General features: G+C 47.8%; 1 protein-coding gene across 5 annotated transcripts in view; it reads left to right on the top strand.

Moving 5' to 3' along the window:
- The window catches only part of AGBL3 (ATP/GTP binding protein like 3), a 279,448-nt gene that overhangs the window by 160,104 nt on the left and 100,194 nt on the right, over positions 1-19,150 (top strand). For all 5 annotated transcript variants that reach the window (XR_003856022.1, XM_029597245.1, XM_029597246.1 and 2 more), the window contains one exon: positions 5,558-5,674. Coding sequence is in view for 4 of the 5 variants with exons in the window: in XM_029597245.1 (XP_029453105.1) it covers positions 5,558-5,674 (117 nt within the window). In the remaining variant the exon portion in view is untranslated. The remainder of the gene's footprint in view (positions 1-5,557; positions 5,675-19,150) is intronic.

Here is a 19,150-nt window from a genome sequence, read left to right as displayed (position 1 = left end):
GGGCGCCCTACTCAGCCCACCTTCACGGGCAGACCCAATGTGCTAGTCGCGGACCACCCTGTCCCACTGCGCGCCCTACACAGCCTGAGGAGGCTGGTCACGGACCACGCGGAGAACGGGTCAAACGCAGGAAGGAATCCAGCCGAGGTGGAACTTCGACGACGAAGCCAGTGTTATCCGGAGCACCACAAAGGCTGGCAGGACAGGACGGCTCAGGAGCACAGGACACACGTCCACTGCAGACAACTCCAATAATGAAGACGTGTCACGTTGGAGAACCAAAGCGCCTGCAGAACAGAAGGCTCAAGAGCGCAGGAGAAGGACATCAAGGAACCTGGAACATCAGGAAGTGGGACATCAGACAACGAGACATCAGGACCTCAGGTGACGAAGACATGGCACAAGAGGCAGACGAGACTTGGAGCTCCAACAAGGAAACACGAAGGACCTGACGGAGCGCTAGAGGGCCGGAACCTCCAGGAGTGAAGTAACTCCGATGCAAGGCCAAGACGAAATGCAGGAGCAGCCCTTTTATAGGGCTGGCACAGGAAACAGTCTGAAGGTGGGGCCCAGGGCATATCCGGCCTTGGGTCCTTTAAATCCTGAAGAGAGGCGCAGCCGCGCACCTAGAGAGGAAGCAGGAAGCTATGCAGGACCGTGGACAGCGGCCCTGCACCGACATCAGCGTGGTAGAAGCAGGGCTGGGCCTAGAAGCAGGCCCCGATGACGGCAGAAGGCGCGCTGAGGCATTCTGAAGTACCTGCAGTGGTTGGATAGTGGATTCAGATAGGCCTAAAAGGGCGGAATTACAGTAGTCAATTCCTGTAAAAATCTTCCAGGAAATCAATGGTTTCAATCGTCTCAACATTCTTAGTTTGGCAAACCCTTCATTAACTTTCGTCATGATATGTGTCTTCATGTTTAGTTCAAAATCCATCATAAGACCTACATTCCATACTGTGTCTTCTAGTTTAAAACGTACATTGTTGTTTAAAATAACAACTTTCCATTCAAGATTAACATTCTTCCTATCTAAAACCATAAAAACAGATTTATCCAAATTTAAAATCAGTTTCATTTGGACTAAAAGTTGATCAATTATCTTTAAGTACATCTCGACCATTTTAAAACTGTCCTCTAAACTAGTTTCTATTGGAAATAAAATCTGTATATCGTCTGCATAGACAAAATAAATTAAGCTAAGACCAGTTAAAAGGTGACATAAGGGCAACAAATAAATATTAAAAAGGGTGGCCGACAATGCTGAGCCCTGAGGGACTCCTGTGTTTAGGTTAACTTTATCCGAGGTGCTGTTTTTATTTTTACTGTAAAGGTTCTTTTATCAAGGAAGGATGTTATTGTGTTATTGGCTAGTCCTATTTCTTTGAGCCTCATTAAAAGGATCTCAGCTTGTTTCTCCACAGGAGATTTGCAGGGCAACGACTTGGAAGTCGCTACATACTTTTGCAAGGCACTATCATCTGGATGTGGGAGCTACTGGTTCCCCATCTTTTGGCAAAATTGTTCTGCGAGCGAGACTCTCCAGGTCCCACCCTGAGTAGGGAGCTTTGGTACATCCCAGGAATCTGGACTGATCTGAGTACGTACAGGGAAAGGAAAATTGGTTCTTACCTGCTAATTTTCCTTCCTGTAGAACCACGGATCAATCCAGAACCCACCCATTCTATTGAGGGGGAGAGTCGTCTGCTCATTTTGGGCCGGATTTTAAATGCCCTGCGCGCGCCTATTTTGCATAGGCCGCTGGCGCGCGCAGAGCCCCGGGACGCACGTAAGTCCCGGGGCTTCGTAAAAAAGGCATGTCGGGGGCGTTTTGGGGACATGACGCGGCGTTTCGGGGGTGGGCCCGGGGCGTGACGCCGGCCCGGGGGCATGGTCGAGGCCTCCGGACCAGCCCCCGGGTCGGGTGATGGCGCGCCAGCAGCCTGCTGGCGCGCGCAGATTTATGTCTGCTTTCAGCAGGCGTAAATCTGCCAACAAAGGTAAGGGGGGGTTTTAGATAGGGCCGGGGGGGTGGGTTAGGTAGGGGAAGGGAGGGGAAGGTGGGGGGAGGGCGAAGGAAAGTTCCCTCCGAGGCCGCTCCGAAATCGGAGCGGCCTCGGAGGGAACAGGCAGCGCGCGCTGGGCTCGGCGCGCGCAGGTTGCATAAATGTGCACCCCCTTGCATGCGCTGACCCCGGATTTTATAAGATAAGCGCAGCTACGCGCGTATCTTATAAAATCCAGTGTACTTTTGTTCGCGCCTGGTGCGCGAACAAAAGTACGCACTCGCGCAAAATTATAAAATCTACCCCTCTGTTTTTATAGTATCAAATATAGTATTTTAAAGCTTTGAAAGTTTTGGAAAATATTGGCGGTTTGAGTTTTGCTTGGGTAGAGATTAATACTGAGGAACCGCTGGTGGCACACTAGGTTAAGTAGCAGTGTCAATAACACTTAAAACCCAGGAGTCTGGACTGATCTGCGTTACTATAGGAATGAAAATGATTAAGTAAGAACCAATTTTCCTTCTGAAACACCCCCCCTCCCCCCTGCATGTGGAGCAGGCCACCCACCTGCGCATGCGCGCTGACATGAAAATTTGGTGCGCATGTATGGGCGGGACCCATATTTTATAACATGCGTGCGCCGGGAACCGCACGTGCATGCCTTTTAAAATCTACCTTTACGTGAATTAGTAAAGTACAATGGTCTGAGAAATGAAGGATTGTTGTGGAGCTCTGAAGCGTGGAGGTTTTCCCTTCAGCAGTACTCTTCTGGGCCTCTTTACCAAGAGCTAAGTCCGACCCGTTATCTATAAGATTCTTGAAATGGATTTTTGGTTTGAAATATTGTACTTTATAAATTAATTTGTCTGGTTTAGGAAAGAGCTATTTCTCCTACAAAACCTTCTGGTTGAGGCAGGTTCGACTCAGCCACTTGCAGATTTTCACTCTTGCTCTTTCATCTTTTAATTTTTTGATTTGGTTGTTGGCATAGGAATTTTTTGATATTTGGATCAGAAGACATTTAGGGGTAGATTTTCAAACCGCGCGATTTGGCCTACTTTTGCTGGCGCATCAGGCGCAAGCAAAAGTACGCTGGATTTTAGTGGATACGCGCGGAGCCACGCGTATCCGCTAAAATCCGGGATCGGCGCACGCAAGGCTATGGATTCTGTATAGCCGGCGCGCGCCGAGCTGCGCAGCCTACCTCCGAGGCCGCTCCGAAATTGGAGCTGCCTCGGATGGAACTTTCTTTTGCCCTCCCCTGACCTTCCCCTCCCTTCCCCTACCTAACCCACCCGCCCGGCCCTGTCTAAACCCCATCCTTACCTTTGTCGGGGGATTTACGCCTCCCGGAGGGTGGCGTAAATCCCCGCGCGCCAGCGGACCGCTAGCGCGCCGGGACGCAACCTGGGGGCGGGTACGGAGGGCGCGGCCACGCCCCCAGACCACCCCATGCTGTAACCATGCCCCCGGGCCCGCCCCCAAAACGCTGCCGACACGCCCCGAAAATGGCGCGGCGCTCGGCCCCGCCCCCGACACGCCCCCGACATGCCCCCTCCGAAAACCCCGGGACTTACGCGAGTCCCGGGGCTCTGTGCGCACCAGTAGGCCTATGTAAAATAGGCTCACCGGCGAGCAGGGCTCTTAAAATCCGCCCCTTAGTTTTTATTATTACGTGCTGTCTGAGGCCTGTTCGATATGAGCCCAGATGTATATATTGGGGTAGATTTTATAAATCTGCGCTCGCGCGTACTTTTGTTCGCGCACCAGGCGCAAACAAGAGTACACGGGATTTTAATAGATACGCGCGTAGCCATTAAAATCCGGGGTCGGTGCGCGCAAAGCTGCCCAAAATCGGCAGTCTGCATGTGCCGAGCCGCGCAGACTGCCTCCGTTCCTTCCGCCTCCCCCCACCTTCCCCTCCCTTCCCCTACCTAACCCAACCCCCCAGCCCTATCTAAACCTCCCCCTACCTCTTGTTGTACAAGTTACGCCTGCCCGAACAGGCGTAACAGGTGCGCGCCGGGCCAGCCGCCGGTGCGCGATTCCCAGGCCCGGGAGCCGTTTCGGAGGCCTCGGCCATGACCCCGAAACTCCCCCGGGCTGGAACCACGCCCGCGGCCCCACCCCCAAATGACGCGCCACCACGACTATGTCCCCCCCAGGAAAGCCCCGGGACTTACGCGCGTCCCGGGGCTCGGCGCGCGCAGGGGGTACTTCGACCAGGTTTCTGGGGGGTACGCGCATATCTTACTTGCGTACCCCTTTGAAAATCTGGCCCCTTGTGTATATATTGTTTGCCATAGTGCTATATGCACGTCAGATGTAAAAACTACTGTTAACCTTTTGAAAGCTCCACAGAATCCTGTATTTATCAATAGTGGATAAACCAAATAGTTACATGAAAAGTTAGTCCCTCTACATTTGTGTGTCTAGTGTGCACTGTGAGATATTTAGTGCCCTGTCTTGTGGCTTCGACTGCCTGTTGGGGTTTAGAGTGCCAAACTGCTATCTATTACGATATGATTCTGTATGCAGCTAATTTAAGAAGAAAGAAAATATATCTTCTCCCGTTTAATTGGGATTTGCTTAGAGACGTTTCTCAAGAGCACATTTATTTGATAAGGGGAGAATTGTGTTTTTTCCTGCTATCCAGAATCTATGTTTTCATGCATGCGTTGGAGGATTTCCTGTGGAAGAGTGCTGGATGTCATCCAGTGCCTAGAAACAAGCCGGACTTCAGGGCAAAATCTCTTTGTTGTACATATGTGCCCTGTATAGAGCAAGTAATTATTGGAAACTAATTAAAATAAAGCTCAATTAAACCACATCAGCTTCTCTCTTAAAGGAGAGGAATTGTATCTGTATTTTCTTCCTGTTGCTTTCTGCTTCCAGTTCATTTTGACCTTGCCCTTTGCCCAGGATGTTTCTCCCCCTTAGCCCAGTCACTGCAGCAACAGTGCTCTTGAGCCAGGCCGATGGGATCGCTGTTGAACAATGATTGGAACTCCCTCCCAAAGGCTGTGAGCAATGCCAACTCAAGGAATCTGGGGCTCTCACACTGCCATGAGCCTTCAGGCTGCTCTTTGGTAGTTTAATAAACTCTCATAATTGCTTTGGAAATGTGCTTGATCATTAAAACCTACCTCAACTTTACTAATATCCTCACTGAAGAAAAGATAACTAGGGTCCTAAAACAGAATTAAAAATGGCTTCCAGCCTGGACTCTATAAGGCCCATCACATCATTTACCCAACTGTATTCTCACAACAATAATATTGTTCTTCTTCCTTGATCCCCTTTGTGGACTGTTGGGCAGTTCGGACCCTGAGACATAAGCTATCAGGCTGTTCATCCTAGGGGTGTCTGCTTGTTAATTTCTGAAGTATAAAGTTATCTAGATGAAAGATTGCATGTAAATCCAAGTCTTTCTGGTTATGTAGCTATTAACACTGTTCTCACTGTTTAAAGAAAGCAGCTGTGTTGCTATAAAGGAGTCATGCTTTTTTCATATTAGAGTGCCCTTTCTGAGTAACCTCCCTTTTTCCCAGATTTGTGATTCCCAGAACGTGAAATGTGTGGAGCTGCAAATGAGGACTAGAATACCCAAGACGGCAGTTTCCAAACTGGATAGAAAGACTTTGCTCCAGGATTATGCATCTAGAATGGTTTGGACATCTTCATACAGTATAATTCCAATGCAGTCTTTTATTATGTAGTGTTGTCCATTCAAGTGAATCCAAAAACCTTTACAGTTACACATAGGGGGTAATTTTCAAAAGGATTTACATGCTTAAAACTAGGTTTTACACGCATAAATGTACGTTTCAAAAGCCCACTTATGCTTGTAAATTGTTTTGATACATGCTATTGAATTGTCAGTAGGTTTTACGCATGTAAGTGCACTTTAAAGGGTGAATTATCAAAGAGTTAACATGCATAAAAATTAGTATATATGCGCATAGAAGCCTATGCTCACGTAATCGATATTTTATAAAAGTAGAAAGTCTGTGTGAACTTGTTTCATGCGGACGGAAAAAGGTGTGGTCTAGGGGCATAAGTAGCTATTTTAAAAGAGACGTATGTACATTTGGCATCGTACTCATATAATTTTGCACCAACTAATTATCTGGGGTAATTAATGTTAAACTTGTTTAATGTGTATTATTGGCTGGGTGGGAAGTCTGGATGTACAGGGGGGTTCAGGCTGAAGAACCAGTAAGGTCTTGATGATCTGAAGAAGGTGCGGGCAAACTGGTGGAGTAATTAAACTGGTTAATTTCAATTACATGCACAAGTTTTAAAATATGGCAACGTATGTGCGTAAAATTGGGTTTTACGCAAGTAAGTCCTACTTTATTGTCATGTGTTATCTGTGCATAGTGGGGATAATTTTCAAAAGGAGTTACGCGTATAAATGTAACTACTTTTATAGCAATTTTCAAAAGCTATTTTCGCAGGTAAATGCTTTTTAAAATCAGGCTGATATTTTTTAAATATGTAAGCAAAGTATATGTGTTCAATACATTGAAATACTCACTTTCAATGAACTGCCTGTATTCATGCGTAAGTATACATATACACATATGTTCCGGGGTAAAGATAAGTATATTTTATAATGTGCTGTATTAGTGTATAATTTTTTGTCTTTTCTGAGAGAAAAATACTGTCATATAGTTATAATAATTATATAGTTTTGTGTCACTAAGAAACAGTTTGCTTCTTCATGCTTACAGGGTCAGCATGTACACAGTCACCTTCCCTTCTCCCCCTTCACACAGTATCACTCTCTTCTTCTAACAAGAAGTCTGCAAAGCTCCAAGGTCACAAACTACTGAGTACAAAATGGAAACTTGACTTAATTAACAGCATAAGATTGTTATTTAAAGCCAGCCAGCTTATTGAGAGTTAAATCTTGACCTTGACTGGTTGCATCAGTAGGCTCTGCAGAGAACCATGGCTGAAAGCACCTGGTATGCACCTAGATTAGTTTCCGTATAACTTTTTATATTATAGAATTGCATACAGTATTCACAGGTACTTTTGAGGTAATTTAATAGTGGTGATCCTGTTACGCTCGCTGCCCGCGGCAGCCCCGCAGTGCGGCCCTCTCACCTCTCTGCATGGGCTTCAGGCTCCAGCTCTTCCTTGCTTGCGGCAGTGGGCCGCAGACGCCGACCTCGGGCTCCCGCCAGCACCTCCGGCCCTGCACCACTTCCCGGGACTTCCAGCCAAGATGCCTCCACCCGTCGGGCCTCTCCGCGGGGCTCGCAGAGAGACGCCACCAGCAGTGCCGTGCCCCTCTCTAGGCGCGAGCGCACACATCAGTAATTCTTTTAAAGGGCCCGCGACGGGAACCTGGCCACGGACCCGGATGCTGACGTCAGATCTTTCAGCATATAAATGCTCAGGCCTCGCATTGAAGCTTTGCCTTTGCAACAGATCTCCTCGGTTCCCTGTTGGTTCTGAGTACTCGTTGCCTCTGTGTTTCCTGATCCGTGTTCCTGATTGTCTTCCTTGTCTTCAAGTTCCTGTTTCCAAGTACCTGACTCCTCGTTCGTCTCATCTGTATGCTGATTGACCTCCTGGTATTGACCTCTGCTACGTCCGACCTTGCCTGCCTTCTCCAAGCTTGACCTCTGCTACGGCCGACCTTGCTTGCCTTTTCCAAACCCGACCTCTGCTACATCTGACCATGCCAGCCATCTCCGTGTCTTGACCATTGCTACGTCTGACCACGCCTGCCTTCTCCGTGCCCTGACCATTGCTACGGGCGACCACACTATAGACTCTTTTGTGTCCAGAGTTCTACGTTGCTTGCTACACCTTCCAATAGCCGCCAGCTCTCTTCCGAGTTTGACAGTGACGCCTCTGTTCCTATCCTCTGGACATGGACACTTAAGGCTTCGGCCTTCCTTTTCTCAAGCACTTTCAGTCAATCCTCGTTCCTTGGTGCCTGGGTTCCTGTATTGGGACCAGTCCAGGATAGAACTACACCACCTGCTGGCTGCTGTCTCTGGGCTGAACTTACCTGTCTCTGTCATTCAATCCTGAGGCCCGCCTAAGTCCTGCCGGCCCCGAGGGGAATGTGGGCTGGTATAGGTGAAGCTCCAGTGGCCTCTAGCTTCAGCCCACTCCATCTGCTGATGGTGGGGACCTGTAGGCTTTTGCCTGCGGGTTGTGTCAACCCCACCTCAGCCCAAGGATCCACCTCTGGTGCAACAGTTCCTGCCTGAATTATTATATGATTGCTTTATTTATACTAATGCAGATATTTTTATGTTCATTATAGATTATAGAAGTTTAAAGAATATTTTAGATTGTAGTCACATAGTAAAACATATGAGAAATAGGAAGTATTTACAAAAAAAGAATGTTACCAATTATGAGTGGTCCTGAGATATATGTAGTAAGTTTTTCTTATCAGAAGTTGGCAATATATCAAGAAAGGCTACACAAAGAAGTTTAGACCGTGCATATTCTATCCGAAAAGATATAAAACCCCAGCCCATCTTACCCCAGGGAGATTCCCTGCCAAGAACTGAGGTTAGGGGTCTTCAGTGCTGACTGGTCTCCAAAAAGAGAATTCACTTGGCTGATTCACCCGTCTGGGGGCAAGGAGACACCCTTTCAGAAAAAGGTGTCAGCATGTAATTATACCCTATTAGATGGGGTAATTACTTTTGCTTATTGTGCTGATTTATTGTATATATTTTGTTTTGAAATTTGTTTCAGATGTTCTCATAAGCACCTGTTTCGTACATATATTATACAGGAAATATAGCTTTTCATTATTTCACAAAAGACATATAGTGAGTCTTGTTATTTTCTCAGTCTGACTATGTGATCCAGATCACAGAGCAAATACAAACACTAGCAAACCCCAAAAGAACCTACAACATATGCGCAGGTATGATATAAGTGGGTTATAAAATTCTAAAATAGATCTATGTGCATCCATATGTGCACATATATGCCGCTGTGCATAGTTTGAAAGTTACCTCTTAGCACTTAAATGGACTTTTGAAAATTGCTACAGTATTTGCTACTTTTATGCACCTAAATCTTTTTTAAAATTGCCTCCAGTATGCATACAACATAAAGCAAAGGCCAATTTATGGTCATATCTTAAAAGACTAGGAGCTGGGTAAGTGAAGAGGCGGGGGATGCAATCATGTTGAAAGATATGCCACAGCTATGACTAGCTAGACTGTGTTGGGACATAGTAATAATGGCAGAAAAGGACCAGATGGCCCATCTGGTCTGCACAGCAAGCTTCTTATGGTATTATCTGCCGTTCTATGCAGTTACCCCCAAGCCTTATGATAAGGGTAGTAATATATAGATGGGCAGAGGGGCACAGGTAAGAGGAGAAAAAGTTTATCAAAGCTTCTCCTACTGCGCCACTCCTATTGTTATGAATCTGCTTGACTCAAGGTCCTTGTGTGCTGATTAGGGTTGCCAACTTACTCCAGATTTCCAGGACAGATGATCTAGTCCTGGTTTTACTCCACTGTCTGCTTGGACTTATCCTGCTTTTCTTATGAAAATCAATGGAGATACCAGAACTGCAAGTGTATGCAGACAATGGGCATTAAGCCTGGACTACATCAACCTGAAAATCTGGAGCCATCTGGCAGACTTAGTACTAATCCTTATCAAAGCCCGATACAGGTATCACTTTGATACATGTGAAGTATGAAGAACTGAAGAAAGAACTTGGAGGAGGCAGCAAGCTGGTATTTTGAGTAAACTTGGCAGTGCTGCTGCTTTACTGGACACACTGCCTGTAATGTAGCCATCCCAAGTAAGACAAATGTGTAAATACTTGTGTGTTCTTTATCCCATGTAGTGCTCTCTCCTGCTATGATGACATTTTTCAGGAAATATATAAGATTCCAGCATGAGGTAGATATTGAGCTGCTGTGCGGCTCAGATAGTTAGCTCTTATATTCAACAGTGCAGCCACACCAAAATGATAAAGGGAATGGAACAGCTCCCCTATGAGGAAAGACTAAAGAGGTTAGGACTTTTCAGCTTGGAGAGGAGACTGCTGAGGGGGGATATGATAGAGGTGTTTAAAATTATGAGAGGTCTAGAACGGGTAGATGTGAATCGGTTATTTACTCTTTCGGATAATAGAAAGACTAGGGGGCACTCCATGAAGTTAGCATGGGGCACATTTAAAACTAATCGGAGAAAGTTCTTTTTTACTCAACGCACAATTAAACTCTGGAATTTGTTGCCAGAGGATGTGGTTAGTGCAGTTAGTATAGCTGTGTTTAAAAAAGGATTGGATAAGTTCTTGGAGGAGAAGTCCATTACCTGCTATTAATTAAGTTGACTTAGAAAATAGCCACTGCTATTACTAGCAATGGTAACAAGGAATAGACTTAGTTTTTGGGAACTTGCCAGGTTCTTATGGCCTGGATTGGCCGCTGTTGGAAAAAGGATGCTGGGCTTGATGGACCCTTGGTCTGACCCAGTATGGCATGTTCTTATATCCAGCTTCAGTTAGTCAGCTCCTCCCCAAAACACCTTCATGCTGCACGCCACTTAGTGGGCTATCTATTTATCCAGACAACTAATTATCTGGCTAAGTGGCGGCCATTCACTGGGTCTGAATAGTCCAGCTAAGTAGTGCTTAATATCACCCTCACCTTTTATAATTACAAGTGTCACATGAAAGAAAACACAAATGGGAAAGGTATTTGGGAAACCAAACCCTCCATAGGAAGACCTACAAAAACTTGATATCTCCTCTTTGTTTAGTAGGGTCAAGTGTTAAGAAAGACACATATACACTATATTGGAAATAGCAAAGAGAGAGAGTGAGGATTTGTAGCAAGCCTCTATTAATACAGTCAAAATAAACCTAATTCTTGCTTATGATTATATCATAATGCTGTTCCTGAACATATCCAGTCAGAGAACAAAACTTTGAGGCACTGCTACTTAACTGAGAGTGCCACCTGCAGGACCTCAGTATTTCTCTGACTAGAGCAGATGATAGAGATGCACCTGCAGGCTGTTAGTTAAAATTAAAAAAAAAAAGGAAAATTAAAGATTTTTTGTTTTATAGTAGTTTTAGGTTCCATATCACGCACGCTCCCTGAGGTGTTAGGCATCTTTGTGGGCCATCCCTCAGGTGGAGCTGGGCCGCCGGGGAAGTTGGATACCCCTGACTAGGTTTGCCCACAGCATACCGGATGGTCTGATAGCCAGGGGCCCTGGCTCCCTTGACCCTTCAAGGCACCCTCTCGCCCTTGTTCCTCTGGACAGGGAAGTACTCGCTTAATAAAGTTTCTTTAAGTTCCTTGTTTAAAAAAAAAAAACCATACAGTAGCGTACAAGAAGCAGTAGAGCAGAGCTTAGTGGCGGGGAGGGTCTAGTCAGTGGGAACTGTCGGCCAGGGCGGGAGGTGCAGGACTGAGCAGTGGTCAACTGGCTGTTAACCCAGGGCTCCGGGGTTCAATTGCAACACTAGTGCTGGGAGGGACCAGCAGTGCCTTGTTCCTTGTATAGTTCTGTGCTCTGGTGGGCCAATAGGACTCTGCCCATGTTTCTGGGAACGCCCTGGTGGGGACTGCATCCACATGGGAGGCCTCTTCTGTTTTCATCTGAAACAGGGCAGCGGGTGCCAATAGTCTTTTCATGGAGTACGCAGGTCGGGCAGAGAGCGTGTTGGGCAGGGCACTGGGAGCGGAAATTGGCCCAATGAAGCCAGTGGTCCCCTCTCCTCCATAGAAGCTGTAGGAGGCAGATTGTCCAATTTCTACGAGGAGTGGGAAAAGATTACCTCAGACCGTTGGGTGCTGAGGTGATACAAGACGGCTGTGCTCTAGATTTTTTGTGCCCATCTTGGGAGAGCTTTGTGGAGACTCATGTGGTCTCAGCGTCAAGTGGGAGGCAGTGTTGGGGACGCTGCAAAGACTGCTCGCCCTAAAGGCTATTGTTCCAGTCCCTCTGGTATTCCATTTACTTTGTGGTGCTGAAAAAAGAGGACTTCTTTCAGCCCAGACTCGATTTGCAGAAGGTGAATCGGTTCCTTCAGGTTCTGCGCTTTTTTGTGGAGATGCTGCGTACCGTGATGGCAGCAGTTTGCAAAGGAGAATTTCTTACCTCCCTAGACCTGATGGAAGTGTACCTGCACATCCCGGTTTGCAGGACTATCTGAAGTTTCTTCGCTTCAAAGTGTTGAGTCCACATTTTCAGTTCAGAGCCCTCCCATTCGGCTTGGCGACAGCACCCCACACATTCACCAAGATGATGGTGGTGGTGGCTGCAGCTCTTCACCAGGAGGGACTTTTGGTCCACCTTTATTTGGACGATTGGTTGATTCGAGTGAAGTCCAGGGAGGAATGCGAGAAGTCCATCCGAAGAGTGATGTCCACCTTACAGTCTCTCAGTTGGGTTATCAATGTGCAGAAGAGTCAGTTGGAGCTGACTCAGTCGCTGGTTTAGTTAGGAACCCATTTCAACTCTCAGAGAGGCAGGGTTTTTCTGGCAGCAGACCGGGTGTCAAAGTTGCAGTCTCAGGTCAAGCGTCTTCTTCGTCTAGAGGTGTCCAGAGTGTGGGATTATTTTCAGGTCCTGGGGAGGGTTCGCACACATGAGACCACTGCAACACGCGCTATTGTCCAGGTGGAGTCCCTGCTCAGAGGAGTTTCATCTTCCCTTGCCTCTGCTTCGGGATTCCAGATACAGTCTCTCATGGTAGCTATATTGTCCCAATTTAGAGAAGGGGATGGATCTGGAGCCTCCGGACTGGGTGGTGGTCTCCATGGCCTCAAGCCTCTCTGGCTGGGGAGTGGTGTGCTTGGGCCGGTTGGAGCAAGGTCTGTGGTGACCAGAAGAGAAGTTCTGGTCTATCAATCACCTCGAGACGAGGGCGGTCCATCGAGCCCTGGAGGTTTTTCTGCCCCTGGTCTGAGGTCACATGATTCGAGTGTACTCTGGCAACGCAACGGCTGTGGCATACATCAGTCGGCAGGGTGGCACGAAGAGTCATGCAGTGGCGTTGGAGGCCCAGAGATTATTTGCTTAGGTGGAGCGTCATCTCGAAGGCCTAGCCGCATCGCACATAGCGGGAGTAGACAATGTGCAGGCAGACTTCCTCAGCAGGCAGCAATTGGATCCTGGGGAGAGGGAGTTGTCCCCAGAGGCGTGGAACCACATCTGTGCGAGGTAGGCACTCCCCAATTGGATCTGATAGCGATGTGGCTCAACTCCAAGATGGAGAGATTCTTCAATCACCGAAAGGAACTCAGTTCGGTGGGCCTCGATGCGCTGGTGTGCCCTTGGCCGACAGGAATTCTTCTGTACATATTTCCTCCTTGGCCCCTCATAAGTTGGGTCCTCAGGTGCATAGAATCACATCCCGGGACCATGGATCTAATGGCACCGGAGTGGCCTCGGAGACCATGGTTCACAGATCTGGTGCGACTTGTGATGGAAGGTCCTCTTAGTCTGACTCAACTTCCAGACCTGTTGCATCAGGGTCCCATATTTTCGGATCGGGAGGATCGCTTTTGTCTCACGGCTTGGCTTTTGAGAAGCAGAGACTTTGATTGAAGTGTTACTCCAAACAGGTCATCTCCACTTTTCTTCAGTCCAAAAGACCTGCAACTTCTATGGCGTATATTAGGGTCTGCAACCCATTTGAAGTTTGGTGTCTTCAGCATCGTCCTCTAGATCCTCTGACGGTGGAGGTGTTGCATGTGCTGAATTTCCTGCAGCAGGAGTTGTCCAAGGGTTTGGCTTACAACTTGCTTTGTGTGCAGGTGGCTGCCTTGGGTGCGCTTAGAGGCAGGTTTCAGGATAGGATTCTGTCTGTTCATCCGGCTGTGGTAAGCTGTTACGTCCTCCAGTGCGAAAGATCTGCTCGGACTGGAGTCTCAACCTAGTACTTCATGTCCTTTGCGGACCCCCCCTTTGAACCCATGAAAAGGGCTACCTGAAAGTGGTCTTTTTGGTAGCTTCAATCTTGGAACAACATCACGGAATCGATAGCCAACAAGCTATGCCCCCTAAGAAACAAAAAAACCTCACCCCAACTCGTCCAAAAGACAACCATGGTTTACCCCAGAGCTAAGAAAGCTCAAACTACTGCTAAGACAAAATGAGGCTAAATGGCGTAAAAACCCATGCACCATCACTCTATCTACCTATAAATCTACTCTTCACCAATACAAATCGAATACATTAAGATCCAAGAGGAACTACTACGCATCCAAGATCCACCACCTAATCTTCGACGCTAAAGCCCTCTTTAGCTACGTCTCTAACCTCACTCAATTAAACCCTTCAGAAATCGCTCTCAACCAAGCCAAACCTAAAGCGGAAGAACTAGCGCTATTTTTCAACAACAAAATCAGCAAACTTCTAACTCAGCTGCCCCCTAACACTGCATCAACCTCAACACCATCTCAGACCGCCTTCAAAAATACACGCTTAGAAGAACTGGAACTCACTTCCTCCATTGAGATCCAAGGCATTTTACGGAAAATGAAACCATCTCACCCTTCGGACCACATCCCCTCGAAATTGCTTCTATCAATTCCTGACTCCATCTCCAAATCCCTGTCAGACATCATAAATTGGCTCCAACTTGCCTTTCTTTTCTTCTCTGCTCTGCTCTGCTCTGCTCTGCTCTGCTCTTGCTCTGCAAGCCAGGATCCAGGGCTTGGATAGAGCTGTTTCCTGCACCCAGCCCTCCATTGGACCCCCTCCTCCTCCTCCACCTCGTGGCTGTTGACCCCTCCCCCAGCTGGAAGACTGCCCTGCTTCTAACGAATGTGCTTTTAAATCTCCGTACAGGTACTTGCCTTTCTTTTCTTCTCTGCTCTGCAAGCCAGGATCCAGGGCTTGGATAGAGCTGTTTCCTGCACCCAGCCCTCCATTGGACCCCCTCCTCCTCCTCCACCTCGTGGCTGTTGACCCCTCCCCCAGCTGGAAGACTGCCCTGCTTCTAACGAATGTGCTTTTAAATCTCCGTACAGGTACTTGCCTTTCTTTTCTTCTCTGCTCTGCAAGCCAGGATCCAGGGCTTGGATTGAGCTGTTTCCTGCACCCAGCCCTCCATTGGACCCCCTCCTCCTCCTCCACCTCGTGGCTGTTGACCCCTCCCCCAGCTGGAAGACTGCCCTGCTTCTAACGAATGTGCTTTTAAATCTCCGTACAGGTACTTGCCTTTCTTTTCTTCTCTGCTCTGCAAGCCAGGATCCAGGGCTTGGATAGAGCTGTTTCCTGCACCCAGCCCTCCATTGGACCCCCTCCTCCTCCTCCACCTCGTGGCTGTTGACCCCTCCCCCAGCTGGAAGACTGCCCTGCTTCTAACGAATGTGCTTTTAAATCTCCGTACAGGTACTTGCCTTTCTTTTCTTCTCTGCTCTGCAAGCCAGGATCCAGGGCTTGGATAGAGCTGTTTCCTGCACCCAGCCCTCCATTGGACCCCCTCCTCCTCCTCCACCTCGTGGCTGTTGACCCCTCCCCCAGCTGGAAGACTGCCCTGCTTCTAACGAATGTGCTTTTAAATCTCCGTACAGGTACTTGCCTTTCTTTTCTTCTCTGCTCTGCAAGCCAGGATCCAGGGCTTGGATAGAGCTGTTTCCTGCACCCAGCCCTCCATTGGACCCCCTCCTCCTCCTCCACCTCGTGGCTGTTGACCCCTCCCCCAGCTGGAAGACTGCCCTGCTTCTAACGAATGTGCTTTTAAATCTCCGTACAGGTACTTGCCTTTCTTTTCTTCTCTGCTCTGCAAGCCAGGATCCAGGGCTTGGATAGAGCTGTTTCCTGCACCCAGCCCTCCATTGGACCCCCTCCTCCTCCTCCACCTCGTGGCTGTTGACCCCTCCCCCAGCTGGAAGACTGCCCTGCTTCTAACGAATGTGCTTTTAAATCTCCGTACAGGTACTTGCCTTTCTTTTCTTCTCTGCTCTGCAAGCCAGGATCCAGGGCTTGGATAGAGCTGTTTCCTGCACCCAGCCCTCCATTGGACCCCCTCCTCCTCCTCCACCTCGTGGCTGTTGACCCCTCCCCCAGCTGGAAGACTGCCCTGCTTCTAACGACTCCGCTTTTAAATCTCTGTGCTGGATGCTAAGACCCATATTGATGACATCACTTTTGAGCGACACAAAAAAGAGTCATCTATAAAAATCTAACCTGGTCAAGCGTCACGCGCCTAGCGTCACGCGCCGAAGGAGCGCGACAAAGGGGCCTGCCCCTTTGAGCGCCCCTTCGAGCAGCCCCTGCAGACAGCCCAGAAGGACATAGATGTGGCTCCCTGCACCCTCGGACATCTCTAAGCAGTACCACCGCACGGCTTCCTCGGAATGAACAGTGAAACCCCCGGACGACCAGCCCAAGCAACACCAGGCTAAACAAAAAGTCCCTTCCCATAGTGAGGGATCCTTCCTCTAAATGTTTGATGGTTTCCACCAACTTCTCACATGACTATGATAATAGCCGGTTCATCCATTATCCGCCTAACAGCAAGTAACCTAATTGGTTATATTGAAACCAATGTGAACCCTCATAAGTAAGCCAGCATCCATCCTGCTTCACGTTCTTCCAGCTCTCTCCCAACAAGCACCATACTGCACCCAGCCAGTGTCATCTCAGCAAGCTCTCAACAAGCATCCATCCTGCAAGCATTCAACAAGTGCTCAGCAAACAAACAAACATCCTGCAAGCATTCAGCAAACAAACATCCTGCAAGCATTCAGCAAGCAACCATCCTGCAAGCATTCAGCAAGCAACCATCCTGCAAGCATTCAGCTAACAACCATCCTGCAAGCATTCAGCTAACAACCATCCTGCAAGCATTCAGCAAGCAACCATACTACAAGCATTCAGCAAGCAACCATCCTGCAAGCAGTCAGCAAGCAACCATCCTGCAAGCATTCAGCTAACAACCATCCTGCAAGCATTCAGCAAGCAACCATACTACAAGCATTCAGCAAGCAACCATACTACAAGCATTCAGCAAGCAACCATCCTGCAAGCATTCAGCAAGCAACCATCCTGCAAGCATTCAGCAAGCAACCATCCTGCAAGCATTCAGCAAGCAACCATCCTGAACAAGCAACCATCCTGAGCAAACAACACTCAAGCAACAGCAAAACAACTACCTCTCAGCACTCTACATTAAAACAAAAGACTCACAAAGACTGCCTTCGCCCCTCGGTCCATCAACAGCACTAACGCAGCACCACTACAACACAAGCACTACACGCTAAAATGTTCCCCACCTTCCCAATACCTATTTTACAACACAGCCTGTCAGCAATAGGAAAACCGAACAGATCATTCATACTACAACACAAACGACAGGCGCTACACCGAAACCTTAAATCATTCACCCCAATTTTGATAACACCCATCACCCAACTCTTAGGCCTCACTGTATTCTCACTCTCACTATTCAATGCACAATCTCTGTCCAAGAAATCTCTAATCCTCAACGACTATCTCCTTGATACCAAACCAGATATATGTGCTATAACAGAAACATGGCTCAAACCCACGGACACAGCAATTATAAACCAACTTCCCACATCAAACTACGACATCTTCTCCATCCCCCGACTGAAAAAAAGAGGAGGAGGACTCCTATTTGCATCAAAAAAAGACCTCGGGTTCATCCAGCACCCATACAACTCAGACTCTAAACTAGAAATGGGTCTCTTCACCTCGGAACAACTACAAATCCTACTCGTCTACGCCCCTCCGGGCCTCCTTGAGACAGACCCCTCCCCCTTAGTAGAGGAAATCACAACCCTCATCAAACTGGACGCTCCAGCAATTATCCTAGGAGATTTTAATCTGCATGTGGACAATCCTACCCCATCATCCAGCTGTGAATCCTTTCTCTCTGCCCTCTCAGCCCTGGGTTTCAAACAACTAGTTACCAAACCCACACACAAAGCAGGCCACACGCTGGATCTTATCTTTATTAACCCAGGCATCAAACATTCTTCACGCCTCAAAAGCAAGAAGGTCCCTTGGTCTGATCACTCACTTATCTCAACCGCATTCTCATTGAACAAACCCTCCACCTCCAAAGGGCCCTCACCATCTTTCCCATACAGAAGATCCTGCTCTACAGAAGACCTCAGCTCCCACCTAGCCTCTCAACTTCCATCCATTGATCTCTCAAACCCAAACACAGCTCTCCGCTCTTGGAAAGCCATCACAGATTCCATAGCCGACAAGCTATGTCCGCTAGCAACCAAAAAATCACTCCCAAACGCCTCCAAAAGACAACCATGGTTCACGGAAGAACTAAGAAAGCTAAAACAAAATCTAAGACAGAAAGAGAGCGACTGGCGCAAATCCCCAAGCACCAATACACGATCCATCTACAAAGCCACCCTCCATCAATACAAGTCAACTACCTCTAAATCCAAAAGGGACTACTATGCATCCAAGATTCACCACTTAATCTTCGACGCAAAAGCCCTCTTCGCCTATGTCTCCAATCTCACCCAAATCATCCCACAGGAGATTCCCAACGACCTAGCACAACCCAAAGCTGAAGAACTTGCTCTTCATTTTCACAACAAAGTCAACAGCCTTCTAACTCATCTGCCTTCTAATCCCACCGACCCTGCTCTTTACCAGTCTCTTCAACAATCATCCCTCAACAACAATGGTCTGGAAACACTTGAACCCATCTCTATCTTAGAGATACAAACTCTTATAAGAAGAATGAAACCTTCCTCCCATCCTTTGGATACTATCCCCACCAAACTGCTCCTGGCCATCCCTGACTCCATCGCTAAAACCTTGTCGGACATCATAAACTGCTCACTCTCCCAAGGACTATATCCTGACGACCTCAAATTGGCCTCCATCAAACCTCTACTCAAGAAACCCAACTTGGATCCTAAAGACCCCAACAACTTCCGTCCTATCGCCAATCTCCCATTCATAGCCAAGATTCTAGAAAAAGTTGTCAATACTCAACTCTCCGAATACATAGAAGAAAACAAAATCCTATTCCAATCACAATACGGATTTCGCAAGTCACTGAACACAGAATCCCTCCTCATCTCCATGTCTGACTTCATATTAATGGGCCTTGACAAAGGCCAATCCTTCCTCTTAATTCTACTGGACCTATCAGCCGCCTTTGATACGGT

Source organism: Rhinatrema bivittatum, chromosome 4, assembly GCF_901001135.1.
Source record: "Rhinatrema bivittatum chromosome 4, aRhiBiv1.1, whole genome shotgun sequence".
Taxonomy (NCBI): Eukaryota; Metazoa; Chordata; class Amphibia; order Gymnophiona; family Rhinatrematidae; genus Rhinatrema; species Rhinatrema bivittatum.
This window is presented reverse-complemented; position numbering and strand designations above follow the sequence as displayed.